This window comes from Ursus arctos, unplaced genomic scaffold (genome assembly GCF_023065955.2).
Source record: "Ursus arctos isolate Adak ecotype North America unplaced genomic scaffold, UrsArc2.0 scaffold_18, whole genome shotgun sequence".
Lineage (NCBI taxonomy): Eukaryota > Metazoa > Chordata > Mammalia > Carnivora > Ursidae > Ursus > Ursus arctos.
The window spans coordinates 51418663-51436384 of record NW_026622852.1 but is presented as its reverse complement, the minus strand read 5'-3'; the positions used below and the strand labels follow the sequence as shown (position 1 = coordinate 51436384).

The 17722-nt window shown below is 38.9% G+C and overlaps 1 protein-coding gene across 12 annotated transcripts in view; it reads left to right on the top strand.

Moving 5' to 3' along the window:
• MAPKAP1 (MAPK associated protein 1) overlaps positions 1-17722 on the top strand; it is a 237004-nt gene that overhangs the window by 13550 nt on the left and 205732 nt on the right. For 7 of the 12 annotated variants that reach the window (XM_026513971.4, XM_057313761.1, XM_026513970.4 and 4 more), the window contains 2 exons: positions 6611-6680; positions 15627-15954. The exons of 1 other annotated variant lie outside the window; for it this stretch is intronic. In XM_026513971.4, the coding sequence (XP_026369756.1) occupies positions 15696-15954 (259 nt within the window). In that variant the 5' untranslated portion in view covers positions 6611-6680; positions 15627-15695. The remainder of the gene's footprint in view (positions 1-6610; positions 6681-15626; positions 15955-17722) is intronic. 4 more of the 12 variants (XM_048222917.2, XM_026513965.3, XM_044389603.3 and 1 more) reach the window with 2 other exon arrangements.

The window sequence follows — 17722 nt, the reverse complement described above, 5'->3', positions numbered from 1 at the left end:
CTGCTTCTTCCCCTCCCACTCCCCCTGCTTGTGTTCCCTCTCTCGCTGGCTGTCTCTATCTCTGTCGAATAAACAAATAAAATCTTAAAAAAAAGAAAAAGTTAGTTATCCTCTTCCTGCTTCTGTAATAACACATGCATGGCCTGATGTTAATCTGTAGTCCATAGGATAAATCTGGAGCAAATTTTTAAAACATTTTTGATCAAGGAGACAGCATTATAGATTATTTAATTGCTAACACTTCCCCCCGCCCCCATTATTCTTAAGGTGACTAAGTTGGAAGCGATCACTTTCCATTATCTTGATCTTAGTGTCATTCATCTCTGTGAAGCTTTGTCTGAATATCTAGTTTGATTTAGATATTTTTCCTTTGTGTTTCCATAGTACTTTGTTATAGAATCCTCTAGCATCGTTCTCGTTCTTTATTTTTAAAAATTTTTTAATTTAAATTCAGTTAATTAACGTATACTGTATTATTCATTTCAGAGGTAGAATTCAGTGATTCATCAGTTGCCTACAATACCCAGTGCCCATTACATCACATGCCTTCCTTAATGCCCATCACCCAGTTACCCCATTCCCTCACCCACCTACCCTCCAGCAACCCTTGGTTTGTTCCCTATAGGTAAGAGTCTCTTATGATTTGCCTCCCTCTCTGTTTTCGTCTTATTTTTCCTTCCCTTCCCCTATGTTCCTCTGTTTGTTTCTTAAATTCCACATATGAGTGAACTCTTTATTGTGACCATTTGTGACTTACCTCCTTTTCTTGACTCCCTTGCTTGCCTCTTGGGGATAGGGAATAAGACTTACTACTTTATACTTCTAACTACTAGCATGGAGGAGGTATTCCTGCTTTTTTTTTTTTTTAAAGATTTTATTTATTTATTCGACAGAGATAGAGACAGCCAGCGAGAGAGGGAACACAAGCAGGGGGAGTGGGAGACGAAGAAGCAGGCTCATAGCGGAGGAGCCTGATGTGGGGCTCGATCCCATAACGCCAGGATCACGCCCTGAGCCGAAGGCAGACGCTTAACCGCTGTGCCACCCAGGCGCCCCGGTATTCCTGCTTTTTGAATGAACAGGGAAGTCTGCTTATACCCATATGTAGATTAGTGAAAGAAGAGGATTAAGAGGAGTGTGATGAAATGGACTTACATTGGAAATTTAAGGCAACGTTTAGTAATTGTGTGGAGTAGGAATTCTGGAGCTGGGTTGCATAACTTTATCCTGGCTCTAACTTTTACTAATTTTGTGACCTTGGGTAAGTCTGTGGCTCAGTTTACTAATTTGTAAAACATAAATAAGAATAATAGAATCTACCTCACAATTTTGTAAGTGATGTGAGTGCTTGCTAAATAAATAAGCAACCTTCTGGAATCCAGAGAATTGATTATTCTACTTAAATCGTATTTTGTGAACCACTTCTGCCCTGACTATGTAACATTATAGGCAGAATGAAGCCAATCCTGCTACCCCATCCTCATTCTGATCCATGTGGTGATGGTTATAAAGAAAAAAAAAGTAGACTAGAAGGTTGTAACCAAAATAGCTGGCAGTTAGTGTAGTTTTGTTAGTAACAATAAAATAGCAGTTATCATTTATTGAGGTTATGAAAGCTCCATTCGAATGAAAGTACAAAGCACCTTTCAAAATCACATAAAAATAGTTTGGGGATTATCTGTTAGGTTAGATGATCTCGTTGTCCTTCGTTCATTAGAAGTTGAATGAGTTTGTAAATATTCTTTTTGTAAGTATTCCTATGAAGTGGAGAGGACATAGATTATGGATACTTCCCTGCTGAGGAAACAGAGTCAGGGACACCTGACTCACTTGAAGTCATCCCATTGTTAGTCCTGAGGCAGGCTAGAGATAGTAACCTGGAATTCCAGGTGTGTTTACTCTTACAGTTCTAGAAACCATTTTCTATACATAATAGCATTAAAAAAAGAAAAAACCAAAACCAAACAGGTGGCAATAATGCCCATTCAACTCAGTCAAACGCATTCAACACACTCAGTTTTGTAGTGGCTTTGCTGCCAAAATGTTGATACTATTAAAATCTTTGTCAAAAAAGGAATTCCTTGTACTTCTATTCTTAGAGTCTGAACCATGGCACAGTGATATAAGTAAAACTTGCAATAGAATTCTTTTTTCCTTTGAAGCAAAAACACAAAACTTTTTAGTTGGACTTTAGGGTACACTCCCAACCATACCTCCTTCTTCTCACAGGTGCTTGGAATAGAGTTTGAGAGCTGAAAGCCACTTCTTGTAGTTCAAACACCCCATATAAAAGATGCAGAAATGGACTGATATGTATGTAAAACAGGTTTAAAGAGGCTTAAAAGAAGTGACTTGTCCAAGGCCTTGTAATTAGATCCCTGGTAATTAGGGAATTGGAATTCAGGTGTCCTGAGTGGTGCTTGGAGTAAACTGTGTTACTTCCGTTAATTGATGATGTGGTTCGCCTGAGAGCCAGGTAAGTGGAAACATAACTCTCTTGAATTCTTCTCTTTAAGCAAACTGCAAACATCAAGAAGACAATAAAAGGAAAATAAGTCTTAGACTGTAGTGGGATACTTATCTACTGAACCAGCACCATGGATAAGGGGCCTTTTTTGGGAAAATCATGGCACAGTCCTTTGGGAACAAGAAAGATCCATTTGTTCATCTGTTCATTCCACGCTGAGCTCTTATTGGATGCCAGCCACGTTCTACTAGAATCTGGCAGCAGTGGTGAATAAGACAGTGTCGTTAAGGAGCTTAGTGTTTAGAAGAGAAAACCAACATATAAATAAATAATTACTTTTTTTAAAAACCCGGGTGATTAGTTCATTCATTTATTCATTCCTTCAGACTTTAACATAGCAGCCAGAGAGATCCTTTTTAAATGTGAATTGGATCATATCACAATCCTCTGGTGGTTCTCCACTTCACTTGGAGTAAAAGAAGAGTCTTTAGAATAGCCTATAAGGCTGTACATGTTTGCTCTACTCTTCCAGACCTCATCCTCTACTACTTGCTTCCTTGCTGGACTCCTTGCTACTTCTTGACAGTGCTAGGCATACTACCCTCACTTGGCAATGCACTTCCTTTTAGAAGTTTATATGGCTTGTTCTCTTACCTCCTTCAAATGTTAACTCAAGTGTCAGGTTCTCAGTGAAGCATTCCTTGACTACTTTATTTACAGTTGCAGCCGTGGCCCACCACCTGGCATGCCCATTTCTCTTCCCTGTGCTGTCTTTTTCCACAGCACTTCTAATTTACTGTGTAATTCTCTGTTTTGTCTGTCTCCCCCATTAGAATGTGAACTGCATGATGGAAGGACTTTCTGCTTTGTTTTCTGCTATACTCTGCATCTAGAGCAGTGCCTGGCACATCGTAGGCTTCAATAAATATTCGTTCCAACAAACACACAGTACCTCCTACTAACAGAAAATATACTGGATTAATTATTTGGTGGAAGTAGTGATAAAGTGCAGTGCAATGGGACCACAATGAAGGGAACAGCTAACCTAGTCTGTGGGATTCATTGGGGAGGTTTCCTGGAAGAATTGACCTTTTTGAGCTGGATTTTGAAGAATGAGTAGAAGGTAGCCAGATGAAGATGGGTGGGATAGGCTTCAGATCAAGCTTGACGGGATACGACTTGCCTTTGTTGTAGTAATTTGGGCTTCGACTTTCCTTAGGGTGTGTTAAAATTTCAGTAAACAGATACTGGGAGTTGAACTTGTTTAGTACCGAAGAAGATTGGAGCATAGATTTTAGTAGCAAAGTTGTGTAGTTTAGTTTCAGTATCAGTGAAACTGTTCCAAGGGGGTTGGAAATTCACAAATTCAGTGGCTTCATATAGCATATCACAGCAGGGTTTCTCAACCTTGGCGTCATTGATATTTACCTTCTTGGGGGTATAATTCTTTGTCATGGGTGCTGGTCTGTGCATTGTAGGATGTTTAGCAGCATCCCTGACATTTATCCACTAGATGCTAACAGTGTGACAGCCAGAAATATCTCCAGACATTGCCAGATGTCCCCTGGGGAGCAAAATTGCCTTCCAGTTGCGAACCCCCACGTTAGAACCACTGCACTATTGTTGGGGTCTAGAGATTCCCGCCTTTAGCAACTTCACAAGTGATTGGGGGAGAGAGAGAGATCTTAGTACAGTAACCACATTTTTTTTTTTAAAGATTTTATTTATTTATTTGACAGAGATAGAGACAGCCAGCGAGAGAGGGAACACAAGCAGGGGGAGTGGGAGAGGAAGAAGCAGGCTCATAGCAGAGGAGCCTGATGTGGGGCTCGATCCCATAACACCGGGATCACGCCCTGAGCCGAAGGCAGACGCTTAACCGCTGTGCCACCCAGGCGCCCCAGTAACCACATTTTTGATTCTAGAATGGGATCAAAAAGTTTAAAATTGGCAGTTCCTTTTACATATAACTAACTGTATTGAAGGTAGAAATAAAGTGCTTTAAAATCAGTTTGGACCCTGCAAATCGGAGAAGAGTTCACAAAGGATGAGATTCTAGAGTTGCACTTGGAAGAATAAGGTTCGTAATGGAGAGGGGCACATCTCTAGGGGATTATCATTACCAAAGGCTGAACCGAAGTGTGTTCAGAGAGTTCTGGGAGTCGCCTGCTGGGAAGAAGGGGCAGATGAGTAAAACTGGGTTGTAGAGAGCCTTTAATGTGTATGAAGGCAAAGGAGTCTAGGCTGTTTTCCTGCACTATCTTCATTTCTCTTGCTGCATAACAAATTACCACAAACTTAGGGGCTTAAAACAATACAAATTTATTGTTTATTAGTGGGTTGGGAGTCATGACTTCATCTGGTTTTTCTGCTGAGGGTCTCAAAGGGATGATAATTAAGCTGTCAGCTGGCTCCAGCCTCATCTGGAGGTCCAACTAGGGAAAGATACCTTTCCAAGCTCCTTCAGGTGGTTGGTGGAATTATTTCCTTGTGGCTCTATGACTGAGGTCATTTTCTTGCTACCTGTTGACTGGGGCCACTCTCAGCTCCTACAGGCTATTCTCAGGTCCTTGCCATATATTATTCCATAACTTGGCTTTTTGCTTCTTCCAGGTCAGCAGGAAAATCTCTCTTTTCAGTTGCTCAGGATGGCGTCTTATGTAACAAAGTAATCAAGGCTATAACTTCCCCCACACCTCCCCTTTTGCTATATACTCTGTCGGCTAGGTTTTATCCACGCTCAGGGGGTGGGCGTGATGTAATTGCATGGATATCAAGAGACAAGAATTTCTGGAGCCATCTTAGAATTCTGCTTACCATACACAACTTTCAGCTCCTTGAAGGCAATGGCCAAGTCTTTTTTTATTTCTTTGCTCAGCATTATATCTCTGGTGCCTGGCACGTAGTAGGTGCTTTATACATATTTGTCAAATGAATGAAATTAGTGAATGAGTATTTGGTAGATAGTTGAGTGCTGTTTATGGTTTCAGCTCCTATACTGGTAATTTCACATTGGGAAGCAGTCTAGTTTCTCTGGCATTGTTCATTTCTTCACTCTTGGTAAAATGATAAACATTTTTACCTGAAATATTAAAGTAAAACCTAAAATTATTTATTATCATAAGTGTCAATCAAATCTATTATGTCAGAGAGACAGCACCCACTGGGAAAATAATTTAGGGCTACATTGCAGCAAACTAGGAGATTTCTTTCTTTCCCTTTAAAAAAGATTTTATATTAATTTGAGTAGAGAGAGAGAGCACAGAGGGAGAGGGAGAAGCAGATACCCGCTGAGCAGAGAGCCTGATGCAGGGCTCCATCCCAGGACCCTGAGATCATGACCTGAGCTGAAGGCGGATGCTTAACCGACTAAGCCACCCAGGCACCCAAACTGGCAGGTTTCTTGTAATAGCCAAAAATGTTGGCATATTTGGAGTTTTGAGGGTGGTGGGTGGGTAGGTTGTCTGAGGTTTCACATCTATTGGTAGCTATTAAACATTATTTCAAAACACTTTGAAAATACTGACTGTTTTATAATAGCTGCATAAAAACAGGGATTTTAGTCTAACTTGTGCTTACGACTTTATAGTTTGGTGTTATTGATAATTATAGTTGTTCTTTTCTTTAAGATTTCATTTTTAAGTAATCTCCACACTCAACATGGGGCTCGAACTTCTAACCCTGAGATCAAGAGTAGCATGTTCTACTGACTGAGCCAGCCAGGCGCCCCTACAGCTGTTCTTCATACTAGTCATAGGAAACATCTCTTGAACAAAATTTAGATCTTGAATTGACCATTAATAAAGTGCCATTTTATCTTCACAAAATCAGATATTTGATATCCAAGTCGATGTTTCTCCACTAGACCGTGCTGTTTAGACTGGGTTTATGAGAATCCCAGTATGTGCCAGGGAGTACTAGAAGCCACAAAGTAAGCATGCCACATACTCCTGGACTTTCAATTTTAGTGATATATTCAAAGATAAAACGTTTTTCCAGTTAAAAAGAGGTGTAGTACATTATAGGATAGAATGGAAAATATGAATGAATTCTAAAAGTAAATTTCTTACAGAATGTTGTTCTCGGTGGCTCCCGCAGCTTCTCTTATACCTTGATTTATGGTCCTTCTCCTCTGCCCTTCAGGTGTGTTCGTGGACAAGTTTGAGAGGCACTGTACCGTACCAGGCTTCCTTTAACTGGATCTTGGCAGATGGTAAGATTCAGAGACATTTCAGGTGGAGATTAGTGGAACAAGAAAAATCAAGGGTCAGGGTCCCTTTGTCCAAAGGAGACATTTTACAGGAGGGAAAACCTGGTCTCCTGGTAGATTGGTGGGGGTCCGGCTGGTCCCAGATGGCCTCAGTCACTCATCAAGAGACCTCAGCAGGATAGCTGGAATGGCAGACAATTGAGCCTCTCTACATGGTCAATTATCCCAAGGTCCTTTTCTTTTTTTAAATTTATTTTTTTCCCTAAGCTTCTTTCAATGATTCACACGTGTTCCAAAGAAAGTGACAGCAGAAGTTCGCAAGATCTCTTGAGGCTGAGGTTCAGAAGTTACTTCCCTTACATTCTGTTGGTCAAAGTAAATCACAGTGTGAGGCCAGATTCAAGGGGCGGGGAAATAGACGACTCCTCTTGATAGGAGGAGCTGTAAAAACTGGCCTTTAAAAAACCCATCATGTGATATTGGACAAGTTACTTAGTTCCTTTAAGCCTTAATTTTTTTAATCTATGAAATGGGGATGATATTAATACCTACCTCTTGGGGTGGTTGTAAGGATGAAATATGTTGTTACATGAAAGTAGAGCTGATAGTAAGATTTCAGTAAACATCATCTGTTACTGTCCTTGTGTGTCTACCTAATGAAAGCCTGGTCATCCCTGGGACCTTCTTCCTTCCTAAAGCCTCTGTAACTTTCTTGTCTCTTGGAAAACATACTGTCTTATCGTCTCATTTGATGGTTAGTATGTATTGCCTTATGTTACGTTTATATGTGAATACAGCATAGCTCATCCGCTGAAGTTTGTAAGCCTCTGGAATGTGCAGGCCAGTGTTCATATAATTTTTTGTAGGATTCCCAGTGCCTAGCTGTCAATGATGTTTAATGAATGAATCCCCAAATTATTTAAAAGAAGATAAAAGCATTTCTTTCTGTTGTTTTGAGTCTAGCAAGTACTTCTCTCTCTTTTTTTTTTTTTTTAAGATTTTATTTATTTATTTGACAGAGAGAGACAGCTAGCGAGAGAGGGAACACAAGCAGGGGGAGTGGGAGAGGAAGAAGCAGGCTCCCAGCGGAGGAGCCTGATGTGGGGCTCGATCCCACGACTCTGGGATCATGCCCTGAGCCGAAGGCATACGCTTAACAACTGAGCCACCCAGGCGCCCCTAGCAAGTACTTCTCTGAAAGGAAAAATTAAACTGTCCAGCTATAGCATCTTACTATTTACTGTTTAATGAAATTAGGCATATTCACATGGCAATTTTAATTCTCAAAAGGAACAAAAAACTTAATTTTTGCTGGTCTAAAAAATAAATTAAGATTTAATTTAGAGTTATATTAGAGTTAGAAAAACAGATTGAAAAACAATAAAGTACATTTTATTTTAATGGTCATTTTAATAATTTTCAAATTCCAGGAGGTATGAATTCTGAACTTTACTAGATCAAAGGGTGGTCAAATCTTAGTAAAGGGGTCTGTTGGTTTTTATACATGAAAGACTTTGTATATAATAAAAAGGTTTTTGTTTTTCTAAGTTGTCATTACTTGCTGTGCAAAAGAAAGTGAGTGCTTCTGTAACACTCTTAAGGAATCTTGCATAGGAATCAGGTCTGACTTGAAGTTAATGCTAATACACGAAGTCGGGGTACAGTGAGGAGAGGTGAAAACAACCTCGCATCTGCTGTTACATGTTGTTAACTCCCTCAGCAGACGTTAAATCATTTCAAGTACAATAATAGTGTGGGAGGTAAATTAACTAACCATTAACAATCTTATAAATACACAATTAACATGCCAACATTTATATGACACATTGATGGGGCAGCAGTAATTTTTGATTGGGAGTTTGCAGACCTTGGAGAAGCCTCAGGCTGTTGCTTATTCAGACAAGTTTTCACAGATTGCAGGTAAGGGGGCTTGAAGTCTGTCTGGCAGAGGTAAGGTGTATAGAGTGGTTTGAAAATCTAGGAAGGGGAATTTCCTTTTAATCATTGGCTGGACGTGAGCATTTTAAGTCATGTTTAAGACCTGACTCAGGTCCTTAGGGAGTGAAGTATAGGGAGGGCTCATTTGCTCATGCTGGGGTTATTTAAAGAAACAATATTTCAGTTACGGACTTTGTAACTGAAGTTGCATGAATCTGTAGGGGTTTTCAAAAGATACAAGATACTTACACCCAACTTGGAATTTAAAGTAAACCTTTCCTCCGTGGTTTCAGGTCAACAAGTAGGTGATCTCTGAAGTTTCTTCCTCGTGTAAAATTTTGTGACTTTTATTTTTGGGTAGTCATTATATGCATTGCTTATTTCTTGCTATTGCATAAATCACAGTTGCATGAGTTGAGGGGAGGCTAAGGGTCTAGTCTATTGCATAACATATTTACTATATTACATATTTCATAAAGACCCATGGCAGAAATTTCTCTCAGGACCCAGAACCCAAAGAACTCAACAACAGGATCTTTAAAAATCTCATTTATTATGACTATTGTAATTCTTCATTCCTTTTTGTTTTGGGGGGCTGTATAATGATAAGATCTTCAAATGTATTAGCTGTCTGGCTTTGGGCAGGTTTTTTATTTGCTTCAGTTTTTTCATCTGTAAAATGGGGACAGGGACGCCTGGATGGCTCAGTTGGATGAATGTCTGCCTTCGGCTCAGGTCGTGATCCCGGGGTCCTGGGATCAAGTTCCTCATCGGGCTCCTTGCTTAGCGGGGAGCCTTCTTGTCCTCCTGCCTGCTCTGCCTGCTGTTCCCCCTGCTTGTGCTCTCTCTCTCTCAATCTGACAAATAAATTAAAAAATCTTAAAAAAATAAAATAAAATAAAATGGGGATAAAAATACTGTCTCATAGAGTTATTTGTTTTTTTAAAGATTTTATTTATTTATTTGACAGAGAGATAGCCAGTGAGAGAGGGCACACAGAGACCAGCAGAGCAGGGAGCCTGATGCGGGGTTTGACCCCAGGACCCCGAGATCACGCCCTGAGCCGAAGGCAGATGCTGAATGACTGAGCCACCCAGGTGCCCCCTGTCTCATAGGGTTATTTTGAAAATTATATGAATTAATTCTTCTAAAAAGGAAAGAGCAAGTCTAGCTTTTGTAATAAATAAAGGTTAGTTATTATAATTGCTTTTTGCTTCTGAGATTCTACAGTCTTCCTGTGGCAAATGTATAAGATCTTGTAACATTCATCCAGAGTTACTTACCCTTTGCCACTTTTTCACCTACTTTTTTACTATGTTGTATCTTATGTTTTTCTATAAGTCATTGCAAATGAAGTTTGGAGAGTGTGTGTCTATGAAGCCATTATTAAAAATATATTTGTGTTAAGACTTGATACCATTAAAACCTACTAAAAATTTACTCCCCTGTGTAGGGCATGTTCCAAGTTAACAGAGTTAAGTTACGTGGTTATTAATGCATACAAATGGTTATGTAAAGTGGTAATAGCATCTAAATTGCACCTGGAACAACACTTAGCACATAGTAGGAGCATAAATATTTGTTGAATGAACGAATGATATATAAAAGGAGACCCACCTAGTACATTAAAAATGGCTGTGTCACTTTGGGATATCTCATGTCCTCCCACTCTGTGTGGATGTCCCTTTTGCTTTCATTTTTATAAAACAAATCTCTATGCTTTGGAAGGAACCTGGAGTTAAAAAGTGGGAGAATCTGTGAGAAGTAGGATGTCTTGGGGAGCAGACCTCCTGGAGGCTGAAATTGTTTATCCAGGTAGCTTAAAGGGATGTAAAAAGGACCTGTTATCTCCCAAGTAAAGAATTGGTAACATCCAGGGAAGACATTCAGGGCCCCCCCCCCCAAAGAAAAACGGTATTTGTAAAAATGTAAAGTAGCATTTCTAAACCGTGTTCTGTGAATCTCTCTCTCTCTTTTTAAGACTTTATTTATTTGAGAGAGAGAGATAGTGAGAGAGAGCATGAGTGGGAATGGAAGGGGGAAGTGGGCTAGCCCGATGTGGGGCTTGATAACCAGGACCGTGGGATCATGACCTAATCCTAACGCCGATGCTTAACCAACTGAGCCACCGCATGCCCCCTGTGAATTTCTTAAACACTGATATGTGTTAGTGTTCCTGGAGGAAAAAATGTTTAAAGATCAGATAATTTTGGGATTTGGGATATATTGCATTATGAGATTCCCCACGCTTGGAGATTCACAATATGCATTAGTAGTTTAAAAGCATTGAGAAGTCTGTAATTAAACAGCAAGAAGAAAACTTACTTAATTTTGTTTAATGTGGTGTTTCCTAGACATTTTTTAAAAATTTAAATTAAAAAAATTGTAATATGTGACAAAGTTTACCGTTTTAACCATTTTTAAGAGTGTGGTTGGGTGACGTTAAGTATATTCATATTGTTGTGCAGCTATTGCCGCCATCAGTCTCCAGAACTTTTTCATCTTATAAACATACTTTATAAATATTCCCCATTCCCTTCTCCCTCCAGCCCCTGGCATCCACCATTCTACTTTCTGTCTCTATGAATTTGACTACTCTAGGTGCCTCAAAAAAGTAGAATCATACAATACTTGTCTTTTTGTGACTTATTTCATTGAGCATAATCTCCTCAGAGTTCATCCATGTTGTGGCATATGTCAGAATTTTCTTCCTTTTTAAGGCTGAAGAGCATCCTGTTGTATGTATATACCACATTTTGTTTATCCTTTCTTTACTAGGTATTTTTAATGACTGTGTAGTATTCTGTTACATGTGTGTGTCATGACATACTCACCACTGATGGATGTCTAGGTTACTTTGAGATTTTCAGTATAACAAACAATCCTGAGATAAATATTTTTACATAGTTATCTTCTAAGGGCAAATCCTGCAAGTAGGTTTGCCTAATAGGTACTCGTTATACTTTGATAGATGATACCACATTACCCTCTAAAAAGTCTCAATTTTCATTCCCTTTTACAGTGCATGAGAGGGCTCATTTCTCTGAACCCTACCAACCTTAGGTTTTAAAAATCTTTGATCTTTGCACAACTAATCAGAGAAAATAACTTGTTTTCATCTATGTTTGGAATACTTTTGTCTTAGAAATCAAATCTACCTTCAAATGATAATTTGCTGCTCTTAAAGTGATTTAAAACATTCTTTTGGTTCTGAAAAGTAGGGTTGGGATAAGTTGATAGTGTCCCAAGGTGACAGGTTTTTTTTTTTCCTTTTAAAGTTTTTATTTATTTATTTGAGAGAGAGAGAGGCTCGATCCCAGGCCCCTGGGATCATGACCTGAGCTGAAGGCAGACTCTTAACCGACTGAGCCACCCTGGCACCACCCAAGGTGACAGTTTTGAAAGGCACATTGAAGAGAAGCTCTTGTATCTGTATTAATGGAAAAAAAGGCAATCCTTTCTTTATAATCACACTACACATGACATGCTCTTAGATCACTTATCTCTACAACAAAATTATATAGTCCTTGGAAGTCAGACAGCAGCCCTTACTGAATTTCTGCCACGTGTAAGATGTTTTGTTGCCAGAAGGGATGTGGTGGTGTGTCTCCTGTCCTTGTGGAACTTACAGCTTAAATCCTCAAGTACGTGTCTTGGGAGGTGGAAGGCACATTTCCCAGGGCAGACTTCTTGTAATTCCCTATCAGAACTGGTACTGAATAATATTTGTTGAGTGAATCATACAGATCCCTCATTGTATGAAGTCGTAGTATACCAATAGAGAAGATACCTGCTCCTGTTGGGGTATTTTGGGGCCTCTGTTCTACAAGGATAAAGTTAGGGACTTGGTGTGTGCCTTCAGAAGTATTTGTCCATAATTCTTTTCTTCATAAGAAGTGATGGAGCAGATCTATTTTCCTTTAAAAAAAAATACGCACATACATACACACACACACACACATGCATATATGTGTAGACACACACACACACACACACACACACACACACACACACACACACATATATATTCTGTTGAGGGTACTTAAGTATACTTTTGTTGCTTTGCCATTTTGCCATTTGACTTGTTGGTGCCAGAACACCCATTAAATATGTTGCTTCTCACTGAAGCCCTTGTTTTTAGTGAGGGAAAATTATTCAATATGAAAATTAAAAGCACCTATCCCTCTGCTAGCGACTAGTTGCTTTACTCTCGTGGGGGAGACATTGTGATTGCTACGAGGATGTTGGCAGTTTTGACCATCTGTGATGCTATGATTTTGTTACAAAAAGATATGCTCATTTATAAGTAATTCCATGATTGTATATATCTCTTTGTGGCTTTATAAGTAATTCTTATTTTTACAAGTGATTTTAAGTGCTCCCCTTTAATTCTGTAATGTTTTTCTGATTAATACACTTAAAATGGTAGGCTGACATTAACATTTCTGAGACTTGGAGGAAATACACTAGGATTGTATTAGGTTATAAACTTTTGTTTTGTTTTAAAGATTATTTATTTATTTGTCAGAGAGCGAGCACAAGCAGGGGGAGTGGCAGGCAGAGGGAGAAGCAGGCTTCCTGCTGAACAAGGAGCCCAATGTGGACTTGATCCCAGGACCCTGGGATCATAACCTGAGCCAAAGGCAGATGTTTAACCAACTCAGCCATCCAGGCATCCCTAGGTTGCAAACTTTTTGATTCAAGGGTGCTTTACCTTGGCATTTCCCATTACCCTCAGTGTAAAATCACTACTCAGTAAATATATTTGAAGGAAAGAATGAAGATTAGCGTAATTCATTTGATTAGAGATGTTCCTCAGTTAAACTTTCTCTTAATCTCAGTATTTTTAAGATCTACCAAGTGATGTTAGTAGAATGTTACTAGACAAAAAATTTTAAAATCTCTCTTGGTTATAATGATTTATTAAGTAGATTTCCCTTATGTTCTATTTCTAGAGGAAATAAATGACAAGAAAATCTGGTATTGTAGGCCTTTCTAAAAATAAATACCTTCTAGGAGCATTCTGGGAACATATTCAATCCAGCTTTCATGTACTTACATCTCATAATGATTTTAGAGAAGGAGGAAGGTGACCCAGGTGACCTGTAGAGTCCTCTGTCCGTCCTCTGTCAGAAACATTTATTTTACATGCTGTGCACTTACTAAAGAGGGATGAATGTTGATATATTTTAGGATTACTTTAAACAAGAATTGAAAGCTGAAGTTATCAGTGATTATTTTTACCATTGTCACCGTTATTATTAATAGCAGGTAATATTTAATTATGTGCCAGGTGCTCTTTTGAGCCGTACATTATCTTTTATATCTTCTCATTCCTGCTGTTCCCATTTTATTAATGAAGAAAGAAAACAGGCTCAAAGAGGTTAAGGTTATTTTGACCAAGATCACGTAGCCAGCAAGTGGTAGGGTCAGAATTTGAACCCAGTTCTGCCTGCAGGTCCTTATCTTGACCAGTGTCCCCTCATCTGCAGGGGGTGCATTCCAAGACCCGCAGTGGATGCCTGAAACCATGGATGGTACCAAACCCCATGTGTACTGTTGTTTCTCCTACACATACATAGCTATGATAAAATTTAATTTTCGAATTAGAAACAGTAAGAGAGTAACAGCAAAAATAATAAAACAGAACAATTATAACAATGTACTGGAATAAAAGTTACGTGAATGTGGTCTCTCAGAATATCTTATTATACTGTAATTGACCTTCTTGTGATGGTGTGAGATAATAAAATGCCTACATGAAGAGACAAAGTGAGGTGAATGACATAGGTATTGTGACATAGCATTAGGCTACTAATATCTTTTTTTAAAGATTTTATTTGACAGCACAAGCAGGGGGAGGGGCAGAGGGAGAGGGAGAAGCAAGCTCTCCACTGAGCAGGAAGCCCGATTCGGGACTTGATCCCAGGACCCTAGGATCATGACCTGAGCCAGGCAGATGCTTAACCGACGGAACCACCTAGGTGCCCCTAGGCTACTATTATTGACCTTCTGACGATACATCAGAAGGAGGATCATCTGCTGTTGGACCTTGGTTGATCATGAGTAACTGAAACTGCAGAAAATGAAACCACAGATGAAGGGAGACTGCCATGTTTTCTTTTTTGAATATTCCCGTTTGACTGAGGAGGTACCATCTTGTTCCCAGAATAAACATTTTAGTTTCAACAGGATTTGGAAAGCAGTTCTTACAATGAGATTTCTAAAACAAGAAATTAATTTGGTAGCAGAGAAGTTTGACTAATAAAGTTTATTTTAAAAGCACAATACTCGGGCGCCTGGGTGGCTCAGTCGGTTGATTTTGGCACTGGTCCTTGTCTGTGTTCGAGCCCTGTGCCGGGCTCTGCACTGGATGTGGAGCCTACTTGGGATTCTCTTTCTCCCTCTGCCCCACTCTCTGCCCCTGAAGTTAAATGAAATAAAATAAGAGCACAATACTATCTTAAACCAGAAGAAAGGAAAATGTATTTATTGAATAAAATTATGTTGGTGGTTCATTTTTTTTTTTATTTCTGTAACTCGAAGTATCGTCTCTGTTCTTTTAGTTACTTCACAGCCATATGACAAAAGGGGGAAATGTAAACCAAAGAAATACAGTTTCATACTTTAGCACATAATTTGAGGAAAATACAACTGTTCCCCCATGACCTTATAAAGTAATGAGGAGACTGCATGGGAATGAAGGGAGAAAGAAAGGAAAATTTATTGTAATTATGTGCTTTGAGTGGCCTAAGGAATCACTATTATTTGTTTTGCAAGAGAGGAAGCCATCTTCTCTGATAACCATGGAGATCTCATTGACTAGTAGCTGTAGCCCCTAGTGCTTATAAGGATTTCCTTTCAGTCTAGACTTAATACTTATAAGCTCCTAGGTACAGGGATAAATGTTGACTTTCAAGGTAGCATTTTACTACATTGAATTTGTTTGAAAAATGATTCAGTCATTTTCTTCCTTATTCTTAAATATTGCTGTGTACATCATGTTTCTAGGGAGGTGAGCACGTGAAACAATATGAAGAGGAGAAAATAGCCTTTTAAGGAAATTGGCCCACAGAAAGGATGGCCTTCTTGGACAATCCAACTATCATTCTAGCTCATATTCGACAGTCACATGTGACCAGTGATGACACAGGAATGTGTGAGATGGTTCTCATTGATCATGATGTTGACCTAGAGAAGATTCATCTTCCTTCAATGCCTGGAGACAGTGGGTCAGAAATTCAGGGAAGCAATGGTGAGACTCAGGGCTATGTATATGCCCAGTCAGTCGATATTACCTCAAGTTGGGACTTTGGTATTAGAAGACGCTCAAATACAGGTAAACATTGCCTTTTAGTCATGTCTTCTAAACTTTAAATCAGTCAATAATCTTACAGAATAATGCATCATGTTGGAATAGGTTTAATGGGGAAAGTTTCTGTGTATTAACAGGAACATGTATGTGTTACAGTAAGAGCGATTCTAAACAACATCTCCCTCTCCGTGACTGAATGGAGAGCGCCTCTGGAATGACGCTATTAGAAGGAAGGAGAAGACAAATAGATGAAAAAGGTGGCTATGAGAGACAGGTTGGATGTTCTGTTTCTAAAAAGTCCAAGTAGAAAGGGAAGTAGACTCATTTTGAGTATCTTCACAGAGCAACGTTAGTCCCAGTGGGTAGACTACTTGGTGGCAGTTTTCAGGTTGATATAAGAACCTTTAATACAGAGAGCTGACAAGCCCAGGATTGCTGCTGCTGGAGCCGTTTCTTGGCCCTGGAGGGATTGTGGGGGTCTGGGGGGGATTGGAGGTAAATAGCTGAATATTTGTTAGGGCTGCTTTTAATAGGAATGCCTACATTGGGTGTGAGACTAGAAAAGATGCTCCTGTTTTTGATATATTATCTTTATTTTCTTAAGTTGATCTCTGCCCTTTGATCTTTGTGGCTTGAAAATGCTGAACTTTGGTACATATATATTCAGTCATTAGCTTTTAAAAGCTTATCATTGCCCATTTTCCAGCTTATGTGTTTTGGAGACCTTTCAAGGGGAATGTGAAGAACCAAGGCCTTTACTTAGATAAATTATTTAGAATATATAATGTAGTTCTAATATGACAGGTTATGCTAGGAGGTGATTTTTATTAGGTAATCAGAAAATACAATCTCTACTAATCAGTAGCAGTAACCTGCTAACTCCCAGGAAAAGTAATGATAGGAGATGTGGTAGGACATTGAAAATATTTGCATATTTATTTTCAAGGTAACGTAGAATGCACATAAAGGAGTACTGCAGGATACAGTATACAGTGCAAGGCATGTTAAGCTTTTGGTTCAGAATTCAGCATTCTGTGACATTTCCAAAGAATAATTTGTTCTTGTGATGAGAATAATTAATAGCATTTCCCAGTATCTCAAGGAACTTTTATCAAAATAGGATTTGAGTGAAGGTTTGAATATAATTTAGAACCATTGATTCTCAGTTCTCTAGTTGAAACTGACTTCCTTGCAAGTTATTGAGATGATATCTTATATGACAGGTTGAATGGATTTCAGTAGGAGAATGCTGCTAAATTGAGAGCTTTATGATTATATTACTTTGGCTGTACCCTTCACATTTATTAATTGCAATTGAATGTATTTTCCTTCAGTGGAATTTGGTTAGATATAGCGACATTGTCAGAATGCTTTTGCTGACACAGTTTACATTTATGGAAACATCCCTACCACAATGCTAAGGCAAGCATGTGTGGTTTCCTATCTTGCAAGAGGTTGAAAGAGAAATTTACTTATTTATTTTTTGTTAGCATTGGGCCAGGAAAGGAAGTCGAAGATTAGCCAGAGGAAACTAATCTCAAGAAATGGCATCAATTATGACTTTCTTTTCCATTGTGGTTTCCATATGCAGTAGTTGTTAATATATGCTGAACAGTATTTATTTAAAAGATTGGTTCATTGATTTTTGAAGGTTGATCAGCCAGTGGTAATATAATCTCATAAATGCATGATTTTAGGTGATGCTTTTGTTTTTGTTGTTGGAATTTCTTAAGATAGCACTTGGATGCTAATAATTACAAGTGTGGGGTGTCCTAGTGACCAAAAAATTTAC